This window comes from Pristiophorus japonicus, chromosome 6, assembly GCF_044704955.1.
Source record: "Pristiophorus japonicus isolate sPriJap1 chromosome 6, sPriJap1.hap1, whole genome shotgun sequence".
NCBI lineage: Eukaryota > Metazoa > Chordata > Chondrichthyes > Pristiophoridae > Pristiophorus > Pristiophorus japonicus.
Window position 1 is genome coordinate 222945843 of NC_091982.1, and position 17606 is coordinate 222963448.

General features: G+C 40.2%; 1 protein-coding gene across 2 annotated transcripts in view; it reads left to right on the forward strand.

Moving 5' to 3' along the window:
* The first annotated feature begins 255 nt into the window (after positions 1 to 255).
* per2 (period circadian clock 2) overlaps positions 256 to 17606 on the forward strand; it is a 54129-nt gene continuing 36778 nt past the window's right edge. The window contains exons 1-6 of one of the 2 annotated variants that reach the window (XM_070883626.1): positions 256 to 338; positions 6320 to 6581; positions 8406 to 8510; positions 11706 to 11801; positions 13331 to 13485; positions 14159 to 14280. In XM_070883626.1, the coding sequence (XP_070739727.1) occupies positions 6334 to 6581; positions 8406 to 8510; positions 11706 to 11801; positions 13331 to 13485; positions 14159 to 14280 (726 nt within the window). In that variant the 5' untranslated portion in view covers positions 256 to 338; positions 6320 to 6333. The remainder of the gene's footprint in view (positions 339 to 6319; positions 6582 to 8405; positions 8511 to 11705; positions 11802 to 13330; positions 13486 to 14158; positions 14281 to 17606) is intronic. The other variant, XM_070883627.1, reaches the window with a different exon arrangement.

Genomic DNA, 17606 nt, shown 5'->3' on the forward strand with positions numbered 1-17606 from the left:
TTCGATGCTGGGGATATTGGCCTGGACGAGGGCGTGAACATTGGTACGTCTGAGCCCCCGGGGGATTTGTAGGTCTTTGGGAGAACACATTGGATTCCACGTGAGTGTTGTGTGGCGAGCTTGGACAGATTGACAGATTGACAGACCAATGGCGACGCGCCTATCGGAGACGTCACAATGGTATGACCTCCCGACACGGAGGCTGCGAGCCAATGAGAAACTTGAGGGGGCGTGGCTTGGCACGTTCCCTGATGTGTGCAGCAGCGCGAACCAAGTGGAACACCGCTGGCCGCGATCACTTGCACATAGTCAATGTCAGTGTAGTCACCGCTGGAGAGGTAAGGTTTTGCATTTCATCGTATTTTAAAAAGTTGTAAGCCCAATAAATTTAAAAGAGTTGTATTTCACTATCGCATGAAGTTCTCAGTAGGGGAAGGAAGACATTACTTGTTATCTTTTCTGCACTCTGGGTCATGGAATTAAATGTGCACCTGATGATTATAGCATATGGGTCTTTTGCTTTATAAGGTTGCTAAATTCGGTGTAGTTAGAATGATTAGGATTTAAGGAAGTGTGGTTTCAGTAAATGGTTTGGGGCAGTCCCGGTGTTTTGTAAAGCAGTTACATAATCCCTCCGGTGTCAGGGAAACGTGTTGGTGGGTCATGTTGAGAAGTCGTGTTGTCAGTGTTAAGATTATCTATTCATTGCGAGATTGCATTTTTTCGTCGTGAAGCAGTGTTTGCATTGCACACGCACCGAGGTAAGTTAAAGCTACGTGCAGAATTTGTTTTGATCAGTTACAAATGCAATGCTGTGTAACTTTTTTGATCAGATTCGTTTCCTAAGTTTTTTTTTAATAACTGCAATGTTTTGAGTTACGGTGTCGTTATTTCAACCGATGGCAGAGGGAGATGCTATCTATGTTCTGCAACCGTTATCTCGGTTGGTATTGAAGTGAAAGGGGCTCGTATTTATAGCTATTTAAACCTCAAATCGCGATTCGTGTTAAGCAGGTAATTTTTTTAAACATGCCGATGAATTTTGTTTTGAAGGGTTAAGAGCGTTTTTTTTTTCGTGTTTTTGCAACAATGCAGAAGAGGAAATGTACAATTTGAACGCGTCTTCTGAACCGGCTACTCTTAGTTTGGAGACTTGATCGAATCTAACAGCACAGAGACCACCATTCGGTCCGTTGTGCCTGTGCAAAGCTACCCAAATGGTCCCACCTCCCCCCTTTGATTGGGTGCAACAGTGAATTTGACCAATAACATTTTAGAATCCCTCCTGCTAAAAGTTGAGGGGTGGTTTATTCTTGACAACTAGATCACAGTAATGGTACACGTATGATGTGTATCCATTACATAATTCAGGATAGTTGCAGTCCTTGTGTGCTATCACGTCCTACCACTTTCACACTGTATCAAGTAAGTTACTGTTCGCTCTGTTTTCACAGTGGTGCCAGCTGGAGGTTGTTTTCACTGGCATTAAGTTAGGGTCATTGGAGCTGTAGGTGCCTGTAATCCAATGGGTGCATGAAGCTGGTCTTATTTATCCGACTGGAAAGAACTGACTATCCTGTCAACACTTCAATTTTTAATGTTGATGAATAAGTTCAGTTTAAAAAAAAATTAAAATCTCTTTTTTCTTTTCCAGCTGGACTTTGTATGATCTGGTTTTATAGGTTGTCAGTGCACATTATTATGCTTGTAAGACCACCTCTTCCAGGTGCCTGCAGACCAATGTGCATTTGTCTGTCTCTTACCGCAACTTTGGCAGTGGGTTGACACCCAGGAGGTGGATCAGCAGTCACAGTAGATCAGAATTAAACTTCCTATCACTGCAAAAATAAAAATTAGCAAATGCATTACTGGTTAATGCACTAAAGTGATGTGGAAAATCTGAGTGTTCACATTTTCTTTATAGAATTATTGTTGGCAGTTCTGCATCAAAAGCTTTTCTGTATTTGTGGTCTCCCATTATTTCTCTTAACCTGATCCTAATGATGGTGTAATGTTGAGATATACTATGTTGTATATACATTGTTTGAGGAGCTTCAGAGTGAAGCAACTTACTTCATCTTGAATTTACACAATTTATAGAAATATGATTGATATAGAAACCCACAGAGAAGTGGCAATTAAATTAATTTAACAAAATCGGATCATCTCTTTGGATTAGCACTTAATCCAGAAAGGTAATCTTGTGATTGGATGGCTGTGTATGCTTATACTTATCTTCTTCTTATTATATTTTAGTTTGTGAGTTTTATCTATAGCTATCATGACTTGTACTGTTGGTGGGTATTGTCATAGTCTTTTCTGTGATTGTGTTGAAAATTGGCAATGATATTTGAAGTTTCACGCAGTACAATTTATTATTGCCAAATCATAAGAAATAGCAGCGCCTCAAGCCTGCTCCACCATTCAATAAGATCGTGGCTGATCTTCTACCTCAACTCCACCTCCCTGCACTATCCCCATATCCCTTGATTCCCTTGGTATCTGAAAATGTTGCTAAGTCTCGATCACAATAGTTTTTTTTTTCTAGGTGTTCCACAAGTTGGAATCGCTGTCAGAAGTTACACATAGTCCAGTCTCCTGTTGGCCACATTTGTGTGTTGTATATTGTCACAATAGCATTGTTGTGGCAGTGTTCTAAACTGCCATGGTCAGAAATTAATGTTGATCTTAGTATCTGAAAGTGTCACATCATAAACGTCTGCTTTGATGTACATGATATAGTGTTTGAATATGACCGCAGTTACTGCCATGTGAGATGAAAGCATCAGTGTGGCAGCATTTTATTAGAGGAAAAAAATCCCAGGTTATAAAAATACAAAAATTGACACATACACAGCAGGACAGTCTGTATCTGTAAAGAGAAAAGGCAGACCATGACATTTTGCAGGCAATGGATTAAGCTGTCTTTTATCTTTACAGTTACCTACTGTGACTGTCCTGAAGTCCACTGATATACTACAGTTGATTTCTCTTTTTATATTGTAATGTTAACTGTTAGCCTTTGCCAGTTAAGCAGGGAAGTTTAAGTTAATTTAAAGTACCACTAGGCTGTTGGGTCAAGAATGACCCTGCAGAATGGTCAATATCAAGATGAAGTAATAAGAAACTTAAAGATATGCCATTGCAAACTGATAAGTTTCAGAGAGCTTTAATCATTTGATAATGAATGCTAGAAAATAAGTTAGTTCACCAGGAAAACATCGAGCCATAAATCATCATGTTTAATTTGTACAAATTCACACGAGGTGAATTAGTTTTGTCACTGATTTTTTTTTAAATTAAGTGGAGCAGCTATTGTGTGCCATCAATGCTTCAAATAGCTGTTAAATGAACTACCTAGTTAATCTGTTTTCTTTGTTTCTTTTTGGATACAAACATGGATTGGAGAACAATCATTTTACAAGTTCAATTATATTTAGTTCTCGTGACTAACATAATTAGAAATGAAATGGATAAATATTTGAAACGAAGAGTACAAACCATGTAAGAAACGTAGAAAATAGGTGCAGGAGTAGGCCATTCGGCCCTTCGAGCCTGCACCGCCATTCAATGAGTTCATGACTGAACATGCAACTTCAGTACATTCCTGCTTTCTCGCCATACCCCTTGATCCCCCTAGTAGTAAGAACTACATCTCCTTTTTGAATATATGTAGTGAATTGGCCTCAACAACTTCCTGTAGTAGAGAATTCCACAGGTTCATCACTCTCTGGGTGAAGAAGTTTCTCCTCATCACGATCCTAAATGGCTTACCCCTTATCCTTAGACTGTGACCCCTGGTTCTGGACTTCCCCAACATTGGGAACATTCTTCCTGCATCTAACCTGTCGAAACCCATCAGAATTTTAAATGTTTCTATGAGATCCCCTCACATTCTTCTGAACTCCAGTGAAAACAAGCCCAGTTGATCCAGTCTTTCTTGATATGTCAGTCCCGCCATCCCGGGAATCAGTCTGGTGAACCTTCGCTGCATTCCCTCAATAGCAAGAATGTCCTTCCTCAAGTTAGGAGACCAAAACTGTACACAATACTCCAGGTGTGGCCTCACCAAGGCCCTGTACAACTGTAGAAACACCTCGCTATGAAGGCCAACATGCCATTTGCTTTCTTAACTGCCTACTGTACCTGCATGCCAACCTTCAATGACTGATGTACCATGACACCCAGGTCTCGTTGCACCTCCCCTTTTCCTAATCTGTCACCATTCAAATAATAGTCTGTCTCTCTGTTTTTACCACCAAAGTGGATGACCTCACATTTATCCACATTATACTTCATCTGCCATGCATTTGCCCTCTCTCCTAACCTATCCAAGTCACTCTGCAGCCTCATAGCATCCTCCTCGCAGCTCACACTGCCACCCAACTTACTGTCATCTGCAAATTTGGAGATACGATATTTAATCCCCTCGTCTAATCATTAATGTACAATGCAAACAGCTGGGGCCCCAGCACAGAACCTTGCGGTACCCCACTAGTCACTGCCTGCCATTCTGAAAAGTACCCATTTACTCCTACTCTTTGCTTCCTGTCTGCCAACCAGTTCTCAATCCACGTCAGCACACTATCCCCAATCCCATGTGCTTTAACTTTGCAACATTAATCTCTTGTGTGGGACCTTGTCGAAAGCCTTCTGAAAGTCCAATTACACCATATCAACTGGTTCTCCCTTGTCCACTCTATTGGAAACATCCTCAAAAAATTCCAGAAGATTTGTCGAGCATGATTTCCCTTTCACAAATCCATGCTGACTTGGACCTATCATGTCACCTCTTTCCAAATGCGCTGCTATGACATCCTTAATAATTGATTCCATTATTTTACCCACTACCGATGTCAGGCTGACCGGTCTATAATTCCCTGTTTTCTCTCCCTCCTTTTTTAAAAAGTGGGGTTACATTGGCTACCCTCCACTCCATAGGAACTGATCCAGAGTCTATGGAATGTTGGAAAATGACTGTCAATGCATCCGCTATTTCCAAGGCCACCTCCTTAAGTACTCTGGGATGCAGACCATCAGGCCCTGGGGATTTATTGGCCTTCAATCCCATCAATTTCCCCAACACAATTTCCCGACTAATAAGGATTTCCCTCAGTTCCTCCTCCTTACTAGACCCTCTGATCCCTTTTATATCCGGAAGGTTGTTTGTGTCCTCCTTAGTGAATACCGAACCAAAGTACTTGTTCAATTGGTCTGCCATTTCTTTGTTCCCCGTTATGACTTCCCCTGATTCTGACTGCAGGGGACCTACGTTTGTCTTGGGATGGGTAGAGAAATGCAGATTGAGTAAATAGCTTCAATTAGATAGCTTCACCATCACCAGCACAGACATTATGGACTGAGAGCACCTCCTGTGCTGTGATTTCTATGAGAAGCAATCTTGTTTTGAGTTAACCTCTTGAAATCCAAGAAGTTTGCAGCTAGATGTTCATTTTAAGTTTTTAAATTGTGTTGTGGACTTGCAACCCTTGGGCTTTTCTTTTGTCCATGCTTCTATTATGGGAAAATTCTGTGCGCAGCTGTGGTGGGCTGACAATTCTCCTGTGCAGTGCAAAATGCAATAGGACAGTCTACAATCACTTTCTAATGAGAAAGAGTCCACACCTTAAAAGCTTCACAAACAGTGGTACAAATACTAGCAATTACACCGACACACGGATGGCCAATGTAGGAAATTGGGAAAGTGTCACACTGGTTTGGGAACCAGGCACTCCTTTGCAGTTGGAGTTGAGGCACAGTGTTGTAGATTAGAAGGAGCTTTCTCTGATCTTGGTGTGCTTGGCGCTGTATATCCAGAGTGTTCCAGTCCCCACCACTGACTGACATGTCCTCACATAATTGAGTGCAAGAGCTATCCCATTTTAGGCTTGTGCCACAGAACTGGAAATAGGTTTCTCCCCATCCACTCCTACTCCTTTTTCCAGACTTTGTGCCTGAAACCATATCTGTTTTGAACTTAATACTGATTACTTCATAAAGCCAAATAACATTATGTTGGTTCTAGGGGATTTACTTTGGTGAATGAAAAGCTGATGAATTTGCAAAAGTCTTTGGTGGGAGAGGGATTAAAATTGGGATTATGTGGCTTTAAAGTTGATTTCTGACCTTGAACAGGTTATTATCAGTCCTAAAACTAACCTTTGGTCACTTTCTATTTTTACTGCTGGAGAAGAATGTACACTGAATTTCTGTCAATAAAAGTATCTTTCCCAGCCAGCAGAAGGACGTTGAATGGTATATTTCTGATCTCTACCTTGGTTATGGTAAAAATGTTTCTTCCCATTCTTTCTCCTTTTAGACTGACATCAGAGAATGGCCACGTATTCTGAATCTGAGTACCAAGAGGCTGAGTTGGTGCTGCGTTTAAATAACGGCAATATTCAGGATCAAACACAAGATCAGGAAGTGCAGCATTTGCATGATGACGTGGAGATGAAAAGCAATGGCTCAAGTGGGACTGATTCAAATGGAAATGAATTTTCAGAGAGCTCAAGCTGTAATGCCAGCCAAAATGAAAAAGATTCAGCTCTACTCTTAGATTCATTAGAGAGCAGCAAAAGGTAATAGACTATGTACACTTGTATTTAAAGCAATAAAAAGTACTCGTACTGGTCCAGTTTTTAAAGGGCTGTGCTACCAGAAGTGGGAGATTTGGTTGTATTGTGGTACAACATGTCTGCCTGTCAATTCAACTGTAAACCTATTGATAATGTCACCAGTTTATACTGGACTCTCATTTTGAAAATGTGCACGTTTGTGGAATTATACTGAATACATTTCAAAAAATGTAATTTGACAAGTGACTTCAATCACCAATTGCTAAAGTTTTGTTTGACACTTTTGTTAATTTGAGCTAAATAACTAATGGATTGAAACAGTTAGAAGTAACAGATTTTCCACTACTGCAGTATTTTTATTTTTATTTTATCAATTAAAAGCAGTATTTTATTATTGTCCAGGAGAGTTCCAAAACAAGGATGGGAAAAGTTATTAAAAATGTAGTTGCTACCCTCCACTCTTCCCTTTCTCCCTTCTCTTCCCCTTTCTTGTCTCTTGTCCTGCACCACTAAAAGTTGTAACTTTGAATTAAAACTGTTGACAAACTACTGTATTTTTCCTTCTATACTGATTATGGGTAGATCATAATGGGTCTGGCAGAATATAGTGAGCAACAATACAAACTGGTAATTGCATCATAATGGAGCAATATCCAAATTGAAATTCATGTCTTTTTGGAAATTTCTCTTGTTTTGTTTTTGCTGCATGCATCAAAATGTGTGCTCTCAAACCACCTGCAATGTTCTAATGCATGCTGTACATGTTGGACCATAGTGATGTGTATTTGTGTGACACATGCCTACTACTCCAAACATAATGTGCAATGTAATTATCAAAGCCAATAAATATGAAAATTCAAGTAACTCAAAATCGATAACATGCAGTTTCACACATCAACTATATGTTCTGCAAGAGATAATATTGTCAAGTTCAATCTGATAATGTCTGTTGATCGAATATTTGATAAAGTATTGCTGTAATCATCATCATTTTGCTTTTGAAGTTCATGGTGAATTCAACCAGAATAGTGGGATGTGGCTTTGCACCACCTTCTAGCTTTCCCACCCCCTCGTCCTGACAAACGCTTAGACACCTGATAAGCTTTTGATTTATGCTGAAGGAGGTCATGCACTTTCCCACATGGAAGGAAAACTGTAACGTAGAGCCATCCTGGTTGATCTTTCATACTTCCTACTGGCAGGTTTCATAGCAGCATTGTTAGAGCAGGAGCAGGTGGCCCACCAGCTCAACATGTGATGCAGGGAGACCAAGGAAGAAGAGAGAAATACTTCTTACTCTTACCCCACTCCACCCCCTGCCTCCCCCACCGCCCCCCCCCCCCAAAAAAAAAATCTAAACCATTTACACTGGCCGTGTTGTTTATTTTACTTTGCATCACTAGTTCTTCGCTTGATTTCAGTGTTGAAATATTGATCATTCACTACTTTCTTTTAGTCACTTCAAACAAAGTTGTATCTTTTAAAATGTTTCAGATGTGGCAAATTTAAGTAGTTTGGAACTGAATCTTTAACTGTCGTGCACGATTGCTTGAGCAATGAAATTAACATATTTGGCAGTGTTAAACTTGTTGCATGTATCGGAGATAAATTTGAATTGAATTGTCATTTGAAAAATCCCTATTCATAACTTGGAGAAATAACTTGTAGCACAAATTAAATGTTTAGCCTAGTTTAATTGACATAAAATAAAAATTGGGTGCATGATTCTGCTGTAGCCATCAAATTATAGTTAATATACTTTGTTTTCTTATGTATAACGTTATAAAATATGACATTCTTCTGATGTTTGCTGTGTCATTTCTGAAGTACTAATACAAAGAAAAGAAAACGAAGATTTGATGAAGTATATATCCGAAATAAGAGGCTTTTTTGCATGCCTCTCTCATTTGAAAAATTTAAACCTACTGCCAGGTTGGTTGCAAGTAATTTCTACTCGTGTATTTAAAGTAATATTGATGTACAGTATTGAGGATTGGCACTTTCTCTTCCATCTGGCTCATGCATTTTCTCAGCATTAAAAATGGTTACAGCAATAACAAGGACAGTTGAGAAAATGAATTTTTTAGTCCAGATAAAATGTGCGTGTTCTAAATACTTTTTTTTTATTCTTGCAATTTCAGTACCATCATTTTATTCTTACAAATATGCCACTCAATTCATTTGCTTTAACGATTGTTGCCCTTTAGAGACCTTTTTTATAGTGGCATTCAGCAGCTCACTATTCCTGTTTAGCTTAATGAGACATGTCTGCAATACAAGTTTTTACCAGATACATGTACTTCCTTAAAAACATCTTTCTTTATTTTCTCCCCTCCTTGCCAGAAAATTTTTGATTAAAAGCGCACCCAGCGCCTCGTCCAAGTTGCTGTGCACCTCTGAGTCACAATGAGGTGGTGGGTCAGCAAGCTGTTCAATTTTGGGGCAGGGATCACAGTTGAGCCTCATTCAACATACCCACAAGCAATATGAAAATTAGAAGTGAGAACCCTGACTGACTTCCCTTTCCCTAAACCTAAGCTGCCAGGGAGCTTTTCAATCACCGCCTGCTGAGATCTTAAGTGGGTATAGATTGTAAACTGGAACCGTCCTGGTCTGGATGGCTGCTATTCTCTCTTATCCTTTTTTAATTATAGTTTTAACATAAATATCCTGAAATAAGCTACAAGCTTTTGATTAAGACCCATATGTAGGACCTTTTTAATCAAGAACTAAAGTATATAGTGAGTCAATGCATTCCGGTGAAGCTGACGACCTGGATTTCTGGAAGGAAGTGGAGGTGGGACACTTAATAGGTCATCCATAAAATCAGCAATTATTCTTCTTTGTTTTCCCTTCAGAAAACACTGTAGAATTTTCTATTTGGTTTGCAAAATGCTATTGCCTTAAAATGATTTATCGCGTGGAAAGTGGTACAAGTCTTGTGCTTTTGTGCCTTCTAAAGTCAGTTGGATTGAGGAGCAGGCAAAAGATCACGTAACTGTGATTGTATATCACACACTGCTGCTCACTTTGTGCTTCAAGCAGAATTTCCAGACTGGCTACGTGCAGAAGTAATGTTACATAACTGCTGAAGGAGTCTGCACTCTCAACCATTTCAAAAGCATTTTAAGAGTTTTGAGAGTAGAAATTGTCAGTAACTACTGTACAAAGGCTGATCTGCTTATATCAAATCCTCTGCCACTTTTTACTGGAGGTATTAACCCATTCAAATGCCTCTTTCAAAATAAGAGAGCAATTTGGTACAAGCGCATTTAAAATACTCATTGGATAATGTCACTTAGTGATTCCTACCCTGTATCTTTGTACATAGGGTGTTCCCAGAATATAGATACACAATTCCTGGATAAGCATACAGTCCTAATTCTATAGAAAGTACCTTCCTTGGAGTATTTTCCATGACATTAGAATTTTGTACTCCAGTGCATTTTCTCTACATTGCAGAAACGTGTTTTCCATTGGCGTTCTCCACTCAAAGCCATCGCTCTGCCTTAATGGGATTTACTGCTTTGCTTTTTGCAGAAGATGCTCTAAATGAGTGGAGTAATAAAGACCATGAAAGAAGATTCAAAATAATTGTACAAGACAACAAAATAAATGAAACAATGTTGAGAGATAGAAATAAACATGAGGGGAAAATTCCTCTGCTCTTTGCAACAAAATCATGATTCTTCAGAAGCTACCTGACCATTTCACTGCAAGTAGTATACAGAAGAAACCTAACCCAAAACAGAGATTTTCTTTTACCCATTGTTTTTAGGATAAGGATGGACTTTAAGTTCAAGGAATAGCTTTGTTGAGCTACTCAAAAGGCCATTGGACAGTGTAGCATTATGGTGAGAGCCCCTTGTTTTAAGTTTTGTGACATCTAGGTTTTTTTCTGTGATTATAGTTTCATTGACGCATTGGTGATATATGCATATGACTTGCATGTAGTCTTATTGAATAAACTGGATAAACTACATCCCTACAAATCAATAACCTGTGGCGTTTATTTTATTATGTTTCTGGGTTATAGTTTCATTGAAACATTGGTGATATGTATGCATATGACTTGCACGTAGTCTTCCTGGATAAACTAGATCCCAACTAAGCAACAGCCTGTGGCTTTTATTATTGTGCTTCTGGGTGTGTTAGGAAAATTTATGTTGACAGTCCTAATGTAACTCAAGATGATAAATTATACTGGGTCATGTGTTGCCCTATATTTTGGCATAATAAGATAGAAAATGTGTGTAAAACTTCCATGGTGAATATAGACAGTATTAATATTAACTTGTGTGTATGTCTAGAGTAGGTTCAGCTTCTGGGTTCACTTCAGTACCAGCATGTTGTGGAACAGCAAAGACAATTTCTATCATGTTAATTCTGCCAGTTGACAAAATGAAAGGTCCAATTTTAATTCTCCTCCTCCTAATGGAAACCAGGCAATAGGGGAGTTAAAATCGTAATGGTGGACTTGGCGCCTTGTTTCCAGTCCACCGCCGTATTACCCTCTGGTGTATCAGGTGGGAGCCTCGTAACTTCATTCTAATCAGGATTCTACAATGTAGATAGGGCCCTGATGCCATTTTAATGGCCGTCTGGCTTTTGTGTACACTGTCTTATGATCAGCCATGATCTTATTGAATGGCGGTGCAGGCTCGAATGGCCTACTCATGCATCTATTTTCTATGTTTCTATAAAGGCGCTCTGCTCATTGAAACCTAGCACTACAGAAGAAGCCTGAAAAGGTAAGTGTTGAAATTATTTTTGTGGGTCTCGGAGGAGCAGGACTCAGCAAGAATAATGTGGGCCATTGCTGCCCCGGGTTACTCCCCACCCCAATCCCAACTTAGCTTTTTCCTGGCTGGGTTGGCCTCTGGGCCACTCGATATTCTGCTGGCCTGGAAATGGTGAGTTGCATCAGTATGTCCCATGAGAGCGTGTTTCAGCTGCCTGGTAATTCATTTCACCTAACTCATTCCCTTTTGAGCTTGTAGTTTGGGTAGTGTGTGTAATGGCCAGTGTGAAACTAATGAGTATATTTTAACATTGCTGTTGCTTTTGGACATTTATTAGTGATAATGGCTGGCCTACAGGATAACAATTTTTTTTTTTCTTACGCAGTTCCAATTCTCAGAGCCTGTCACTTCACAGCAGCTCAAATGGATTCAGCCTCGGTGCTAGCTCAGAACAGGACAGTCCCTCAACAAGTGGTTGCAGGTCGGTGCTGATCCTTGTCTGTTAACTTTTGAGAATAGTTTTGTGCTTATAAAAGTGAGGAATGTTAGTGATGGCAAATAGAATACCTTCCATTTTGGTTACTCTATGTCAGCACCTAGTACTTGCTGGTTAGGTACACCATATGTAGATGCAAAGTAAAGCTCCCTCTAATCTGCTCACCAATGTGCTTTAACCCCAACCTGTTAAGTACCCCATATTGCACAAGTAGTTTCAATTTTCTGCACTGGCCTTTCTGAGTAAAGTACCAATTAATGCTGTGTGATTATTTCATGTAGGATTCTTGCATGTAGGAGATTTTCAATGGCATCAAATTTGAGCCCAGTCTGTAAGCTACTGAATTAGTAAACCTCCCCTTATTGAGAGAACTTATTTTACTTCTTTCATTCCTGCCCCCATCCAACCTGAACAGTGGATTAACAGTAAACAAATGAAAGACATACAATGCATTTTTACAGATACTAGAGCATGTTTTTGACCGCTTTCTACAGTGTATTGCAGATTTCAATCCCTCGTTCAATCAGTCATGGCAACACATTGATATGTTAGATTTATGACCACTATATTGGTTTCATTTGTGAATACTGTTCTATTACAAGTAGAGTTTGATGGCCCTAGCCCAATTTGTTTTGCAGTTATGATCTAAAAGAAATAAAGAATGCAAGATATTTTCATTTGCGCTGTCTGTCTAATTACAAATTCCTTTTAACATTTCCTGGAAACATGATGTGCGCTAATTAAAATTTTACACACCTATAATAAAGTGGGTTTGTTCCTTCTCCAAACCAGTTCATGCAAGTTATTTACAGTACCAGACACCATGATAGGCTGATGGGGCAGTTTAGTTGTCAGTTACTATCTTTCCTCATCCTTTTCCTGAAGATCGTCACTCCTTGCTAGATATGGTTTCGCAACCTCCAATGGGAACTCACCCAAGTGCCTATTTTTCAATGCGAGTCTGAAGAATGAAATTTAACTGCATAATCAAGCACGTGGACTGATCTGGTCATCTGATACCCACACTTGCACACTTCCAGCAAGGATCACGAGATTGTGATCAGGATTGGGAGCCCTAACTTTCCTTCCACTTTTCAAACCCAATGAAGCTGCCCAGCTGTAGTGCTAATGCTGCCTGGCTTCAGCTTACTCAGCACAGACAGGGGAACAAAAGGGGGGCATTACTGATCTTTATGGCTCAGCTACTCTGAATAAATTCAATGTGCCATTTCGGGAGTTCTATTTTTCTATAATATGAGATTGGGGGCTAGTCAAGAGTAGCATCATATTAAAAATGTCCAATTTTGACCTATAAGTTAAATTTAACGAACTGAATCAGATAATGAAATGACTACCACAAGAAGAATTGGTAAAAAGCCATCTTTTCGCTTTCAGAATGCTTACATTAACCCATACAGCTTGCTTGGTTATAGCTTGTGAGGGCCATGAACATTGCCTCTAAATATTACTTGAAATATGGAGTTAAAGCTGTGAGTTTATATCTTGTATTGCAGTAGTGATCAATCTGCTAAAGCGAAGACACAGAAAGAGTTGATAAAAGCACTGAGTGTCTTAAAAAGACACCTGCCAGCTGAGAAGATGACTAAAGGGAAACCCGGAACGCTTTCTGCACTGAAGTATGCACTGCGATGTGTCAAACAAGTCCGAGGTAGGCTTACCGTGCTTTTAAAAAGAGAATAACATTTTTGAGGATGGGCAAGAGAGAAAGTACTTCCATGTGTATCCCACCTCCATAGACTGCCAAGAACATGAGGATATATAGAATAAGAAAAGCTGGTTGTTGCTATGTGGCGAGAGGTTTATTAAAAAAAATTCAAATCACTGGTCTTCCCACTCAGGCCATCGATGTAAAATTGCAGTCCGGTCCCGATGATCACACACTGCATATATACAGAAGGACCCTGCCGGTTTGAGCTGGGTTTTCTTGCCGCATGGTTAGTAGAGCAGGTTAAAATCAGATCAGGTCACCTCCCAGCTGCTCCAGGACGGGTTAGTAACCTCGGCGCATTCAACTGCTTTCCTCTGGGTTAAAGCTGCCCTATATTCTTCTTTGCTGTTGCATCACTAGAGGCAAGCATTGAAATGCCAGTCACTGTACTCTCCAAGTTTTCACTTCATTATTATCATTTGACTAGATTCTCCTCGATATGCCCAGCATTATTTTTTTGTTTTTGGAAGCCTTTGTGTCCTGAATCAGAGAAAGGAAAACCACTTTTGTCTTTGCTGAGCATTTTGAGATATAACTGATATGTTTTATATTTTTTGACTATTAATTTAGCAAATGTTAAATGTAACTATAGTTTTACTACTTTTTCCTGCAGCTAATGAAGAATACTACAAGTTATTAATGAATGATGACTCTGAACCGAGTAGTTTGAGTATGAACTCCTTCACAGTTGACGAAATAGAGAACTTCACCTCTGAATACACCTTGAAAAATGCTGTAAGTACTGAAAACTATTAAAAATGTAGTATACAACTTTTGTGATTGATTTGCGCAGGAAGGACTTCATATGAACTTTGAGTCAAATGCTGTTCTTTCAACGTTTCTCGATTATTCTTTAAAAGAAAACCAAGCAATTTCTAGCTTGTCCAAAATTAGTTATCATGTTGAGGGATATGGAACTAAGGTGGGTAACTGGAGTTAAGATGCAGACAGCTATGATCCCATTGAATGGTGGAACAAGTTCAAAGGGCTGAATGGCTTACTGCTGTTTCGATGTCACACTTCATTCTCTACAGCTGGCAGGCACTCTGCTAAAATTGCATAATTTCACATCCGTTGGAACTTTTTGTATCTAGTAGCTATTGGGGAATATTGCTTGCTGTTGATGGGTTTTGAAGCCTGGAGGGTTTTCAAAGCTGTACGCACAAGGGTCACACCATTTGACTTGAGTAGCACTTTCTGTTCTGTTGCGGTTTTGTTTTTAAGCCTTTGGGGCTAGCATATGTTTTCAGCTGCCCTATTGTAGTGTCACTATGGGTAGTGTAAGTATATTAATTACATGGCATTATAGTCCAAAAGTTTCTATAATTGTCGTAACTCAGCCATGCAGAGCAGGTATAACTTTCAGCATGACCAACAGAAGAAAGCATATGCCACTCACATTGAAATATTGTTTTTCCTGTGCTATGTGTGTAATAAAATATATGTGCTTAGTACAATTTCTATTTAGTTGCTTTACCCCATTGAGCCCACTAAAATTTTAAAACTTTCCTTGATCGCCGACGCTAAAGTGGGGGTAGCCAATGTAACCCCACTTTTTAAAAAAGGAGGGAGAGAGAAAACAGGGAATTATAGACCGGTCAGCCTGACGTCGGTAGTGGGTAAAATGATGGAATCAATTATTAAGGATGTCATAGCAGCGCATTTGGAAAATGGTGACATGATAGGTCCAAGTCAGCATGGATTTGTGAAGGAGAAATCATGCTTGACAAATCTTCTGGAATTTTTGATTGATTCCTGGGATGGCGGGACTGACCTATCAAGAAAGACTGGATCAACTGGGCTTGTGTTCACTGGAGTTCAGAAGAATGAGAGGGGACCTCATAGAAACGTTTAAAATTCTGACGGGTTTAGACAGGTTAGATGCAGGAAGAATGTTCCCAATGTTGGGGAAGTCCAGAACCAGGGGTCACAGTCTGAGGATAAGGGGTAAGCCATTTAGGACCGAGATGAGGAGAAACTTCTTCACCCAGAGAGTGGTGAACCTGTGGAATTCTCTACCACAGAAAGTAGTTGAGGCCAATTCACTAAATATATTCAAAAGGGAGTTAGATGAAGTCCTTACTACTCGGGGGATCAAGGGGTATGGCGAGAAAGCAGGAAGGGGGTACTGAAGTTTCATGTTCAGCCATGAACTCATTGAATGGCGGTGCAGGCTGGAAGGGCTGAATGGCCTGCTCCTGCACCTATTTTCTATGTTTCTATATCAAATTTCCCTCCATGCGTCAGTACCTTTTGCAGGGTATAAGGATGGAACAGTCTCTGTATGACACAGTTCAATAAGATTTACACTGGTTGCAACAAGGGCGTTCCCATGTTTGGTGCAGTCCAAATGGTCTTTATGTATTGCATTTGCTGGCCGTGCTTATGTGGGCTCGACTGGGAAACTTAAAACCCAAGTTGTGGAAGTTGACAAAATCTGTTTTAGATTTGCAGACCATATTTTGACAGCCTGCCAACCTCTGCCTATTTAAATTAACTGAGCTCACGATTTACAGCAGGCTTAGCGCCACAACGTCAAGATAGGGAAAAGTCCTGCCCCACCTCCATTCCGCTGGTAAAAGAGCACTGTTTGAAATTTTGTGCCCCAGATATCTAATTCCATCTTGTAGTGAATTCTTAATTTTATGTGGAAACAAAGAAATTTACAGCGCAAAAGGAGGCCATTTCGGCCCATCGTGTCCACGCCGGCCGACAAAGAGCCGCACGGCCCTTGGTCAGCAGTCCTGAAGGTTGCATATAAACCTATGAACAATGACGGAAAGGCAAAGAGCACCCAGCCCAACCAGTCCGCCCCACACAACTGCGACACCCCTTCTACTGAGAACATCTACACTCCACCCCAACCGGAGCCATATGATCTCCCGGGAGAGGCAAAAAACAGATAAAAACCCAGGCCAAGTTAGGGAGAAAAAATCTGGGAAAAGGTGATCGAAACTAGTCCAAGAGATCACCCTGGCCGTATTCAATTCCCTGCAGTATTTACCATTTTATCTGCGCCATCCAACGAAAGGTCATCCAGTCTAATCCCAATTACCCGCTCTAGGTCCGTAACCCTGCAGGTTACTGCACTTTAAGTGCCCATCCAACCATCTCTTTAAAGTGGTGAGGGTTTCTGCATCCACCACTCTTCCAGGCAGCGAGTTCCAGATCCCCACAACCCTCTGCATAAAGAAGCCCCCCGCCCCCCCCCCCCCCACCAAATCCCCTCTAAACCTTCCACCAACCATCTTAAAACTATGCCCCCTCATAATCGAGCCCTCCACCAATGGAAATAGACTCTTACTATCCACTATGTCCAGGCACCTCAATATTTTGTACACCTCAATGAGGTCTCCTCTCAACCTCCTCTGTTCCAATGTGAACAAACCCAGCCTATCCAATCTGCCCTCATAACTAAGAATCCCCATTCCAGGCAGCATCCTAGTAAATTTCCTCTGCACCCTCTCGTGCAATCACGTCCTTCCTATAATATGGCGACCAGAACTGCACGCAGTACTCCAGCTGTGGCCTAACCAAAGTAGTATACAATTTAAGCATTACCTCCCTGCTCTTGTATTCTGTGCCTCGATCAATAAAGGCAAGCATTCCGTATGCCTTCTTAACCACTTTATCCACCTGGCCTGCTACTTTCAGGGATCTGTGTACAAACACAGTTTATGGAATAAACCTTAAAAGTTATAGTTTTGGTAGAATAGTAGGCAGAGTTGTATATTTCAACCAGTAAAAATCCTAGGATACAATTTAAATGGAAATCGACTTTATTCTGTCACTAGATTGGGGGTCCTGATATACCCTGCATGACATAAGCACTCCTATTGTTCTAAAACCGTGTATACTCTGACTCGTGATCAATGCCACGGAAGATCTGTCAGTGTGCATAAATTGTTTAGATAATAAGCTTGGCGTGTACACCTGTATGAAACTGATTTTTTTATTGTTGGACAACTTGAATATAATTAGATATGTGATTAGGTAGGATCTTGTTTTTTTTGTAAGCTGTTAAAGATCATGCGAGCAAATTTCTTTGGGGCTTTTCCTCT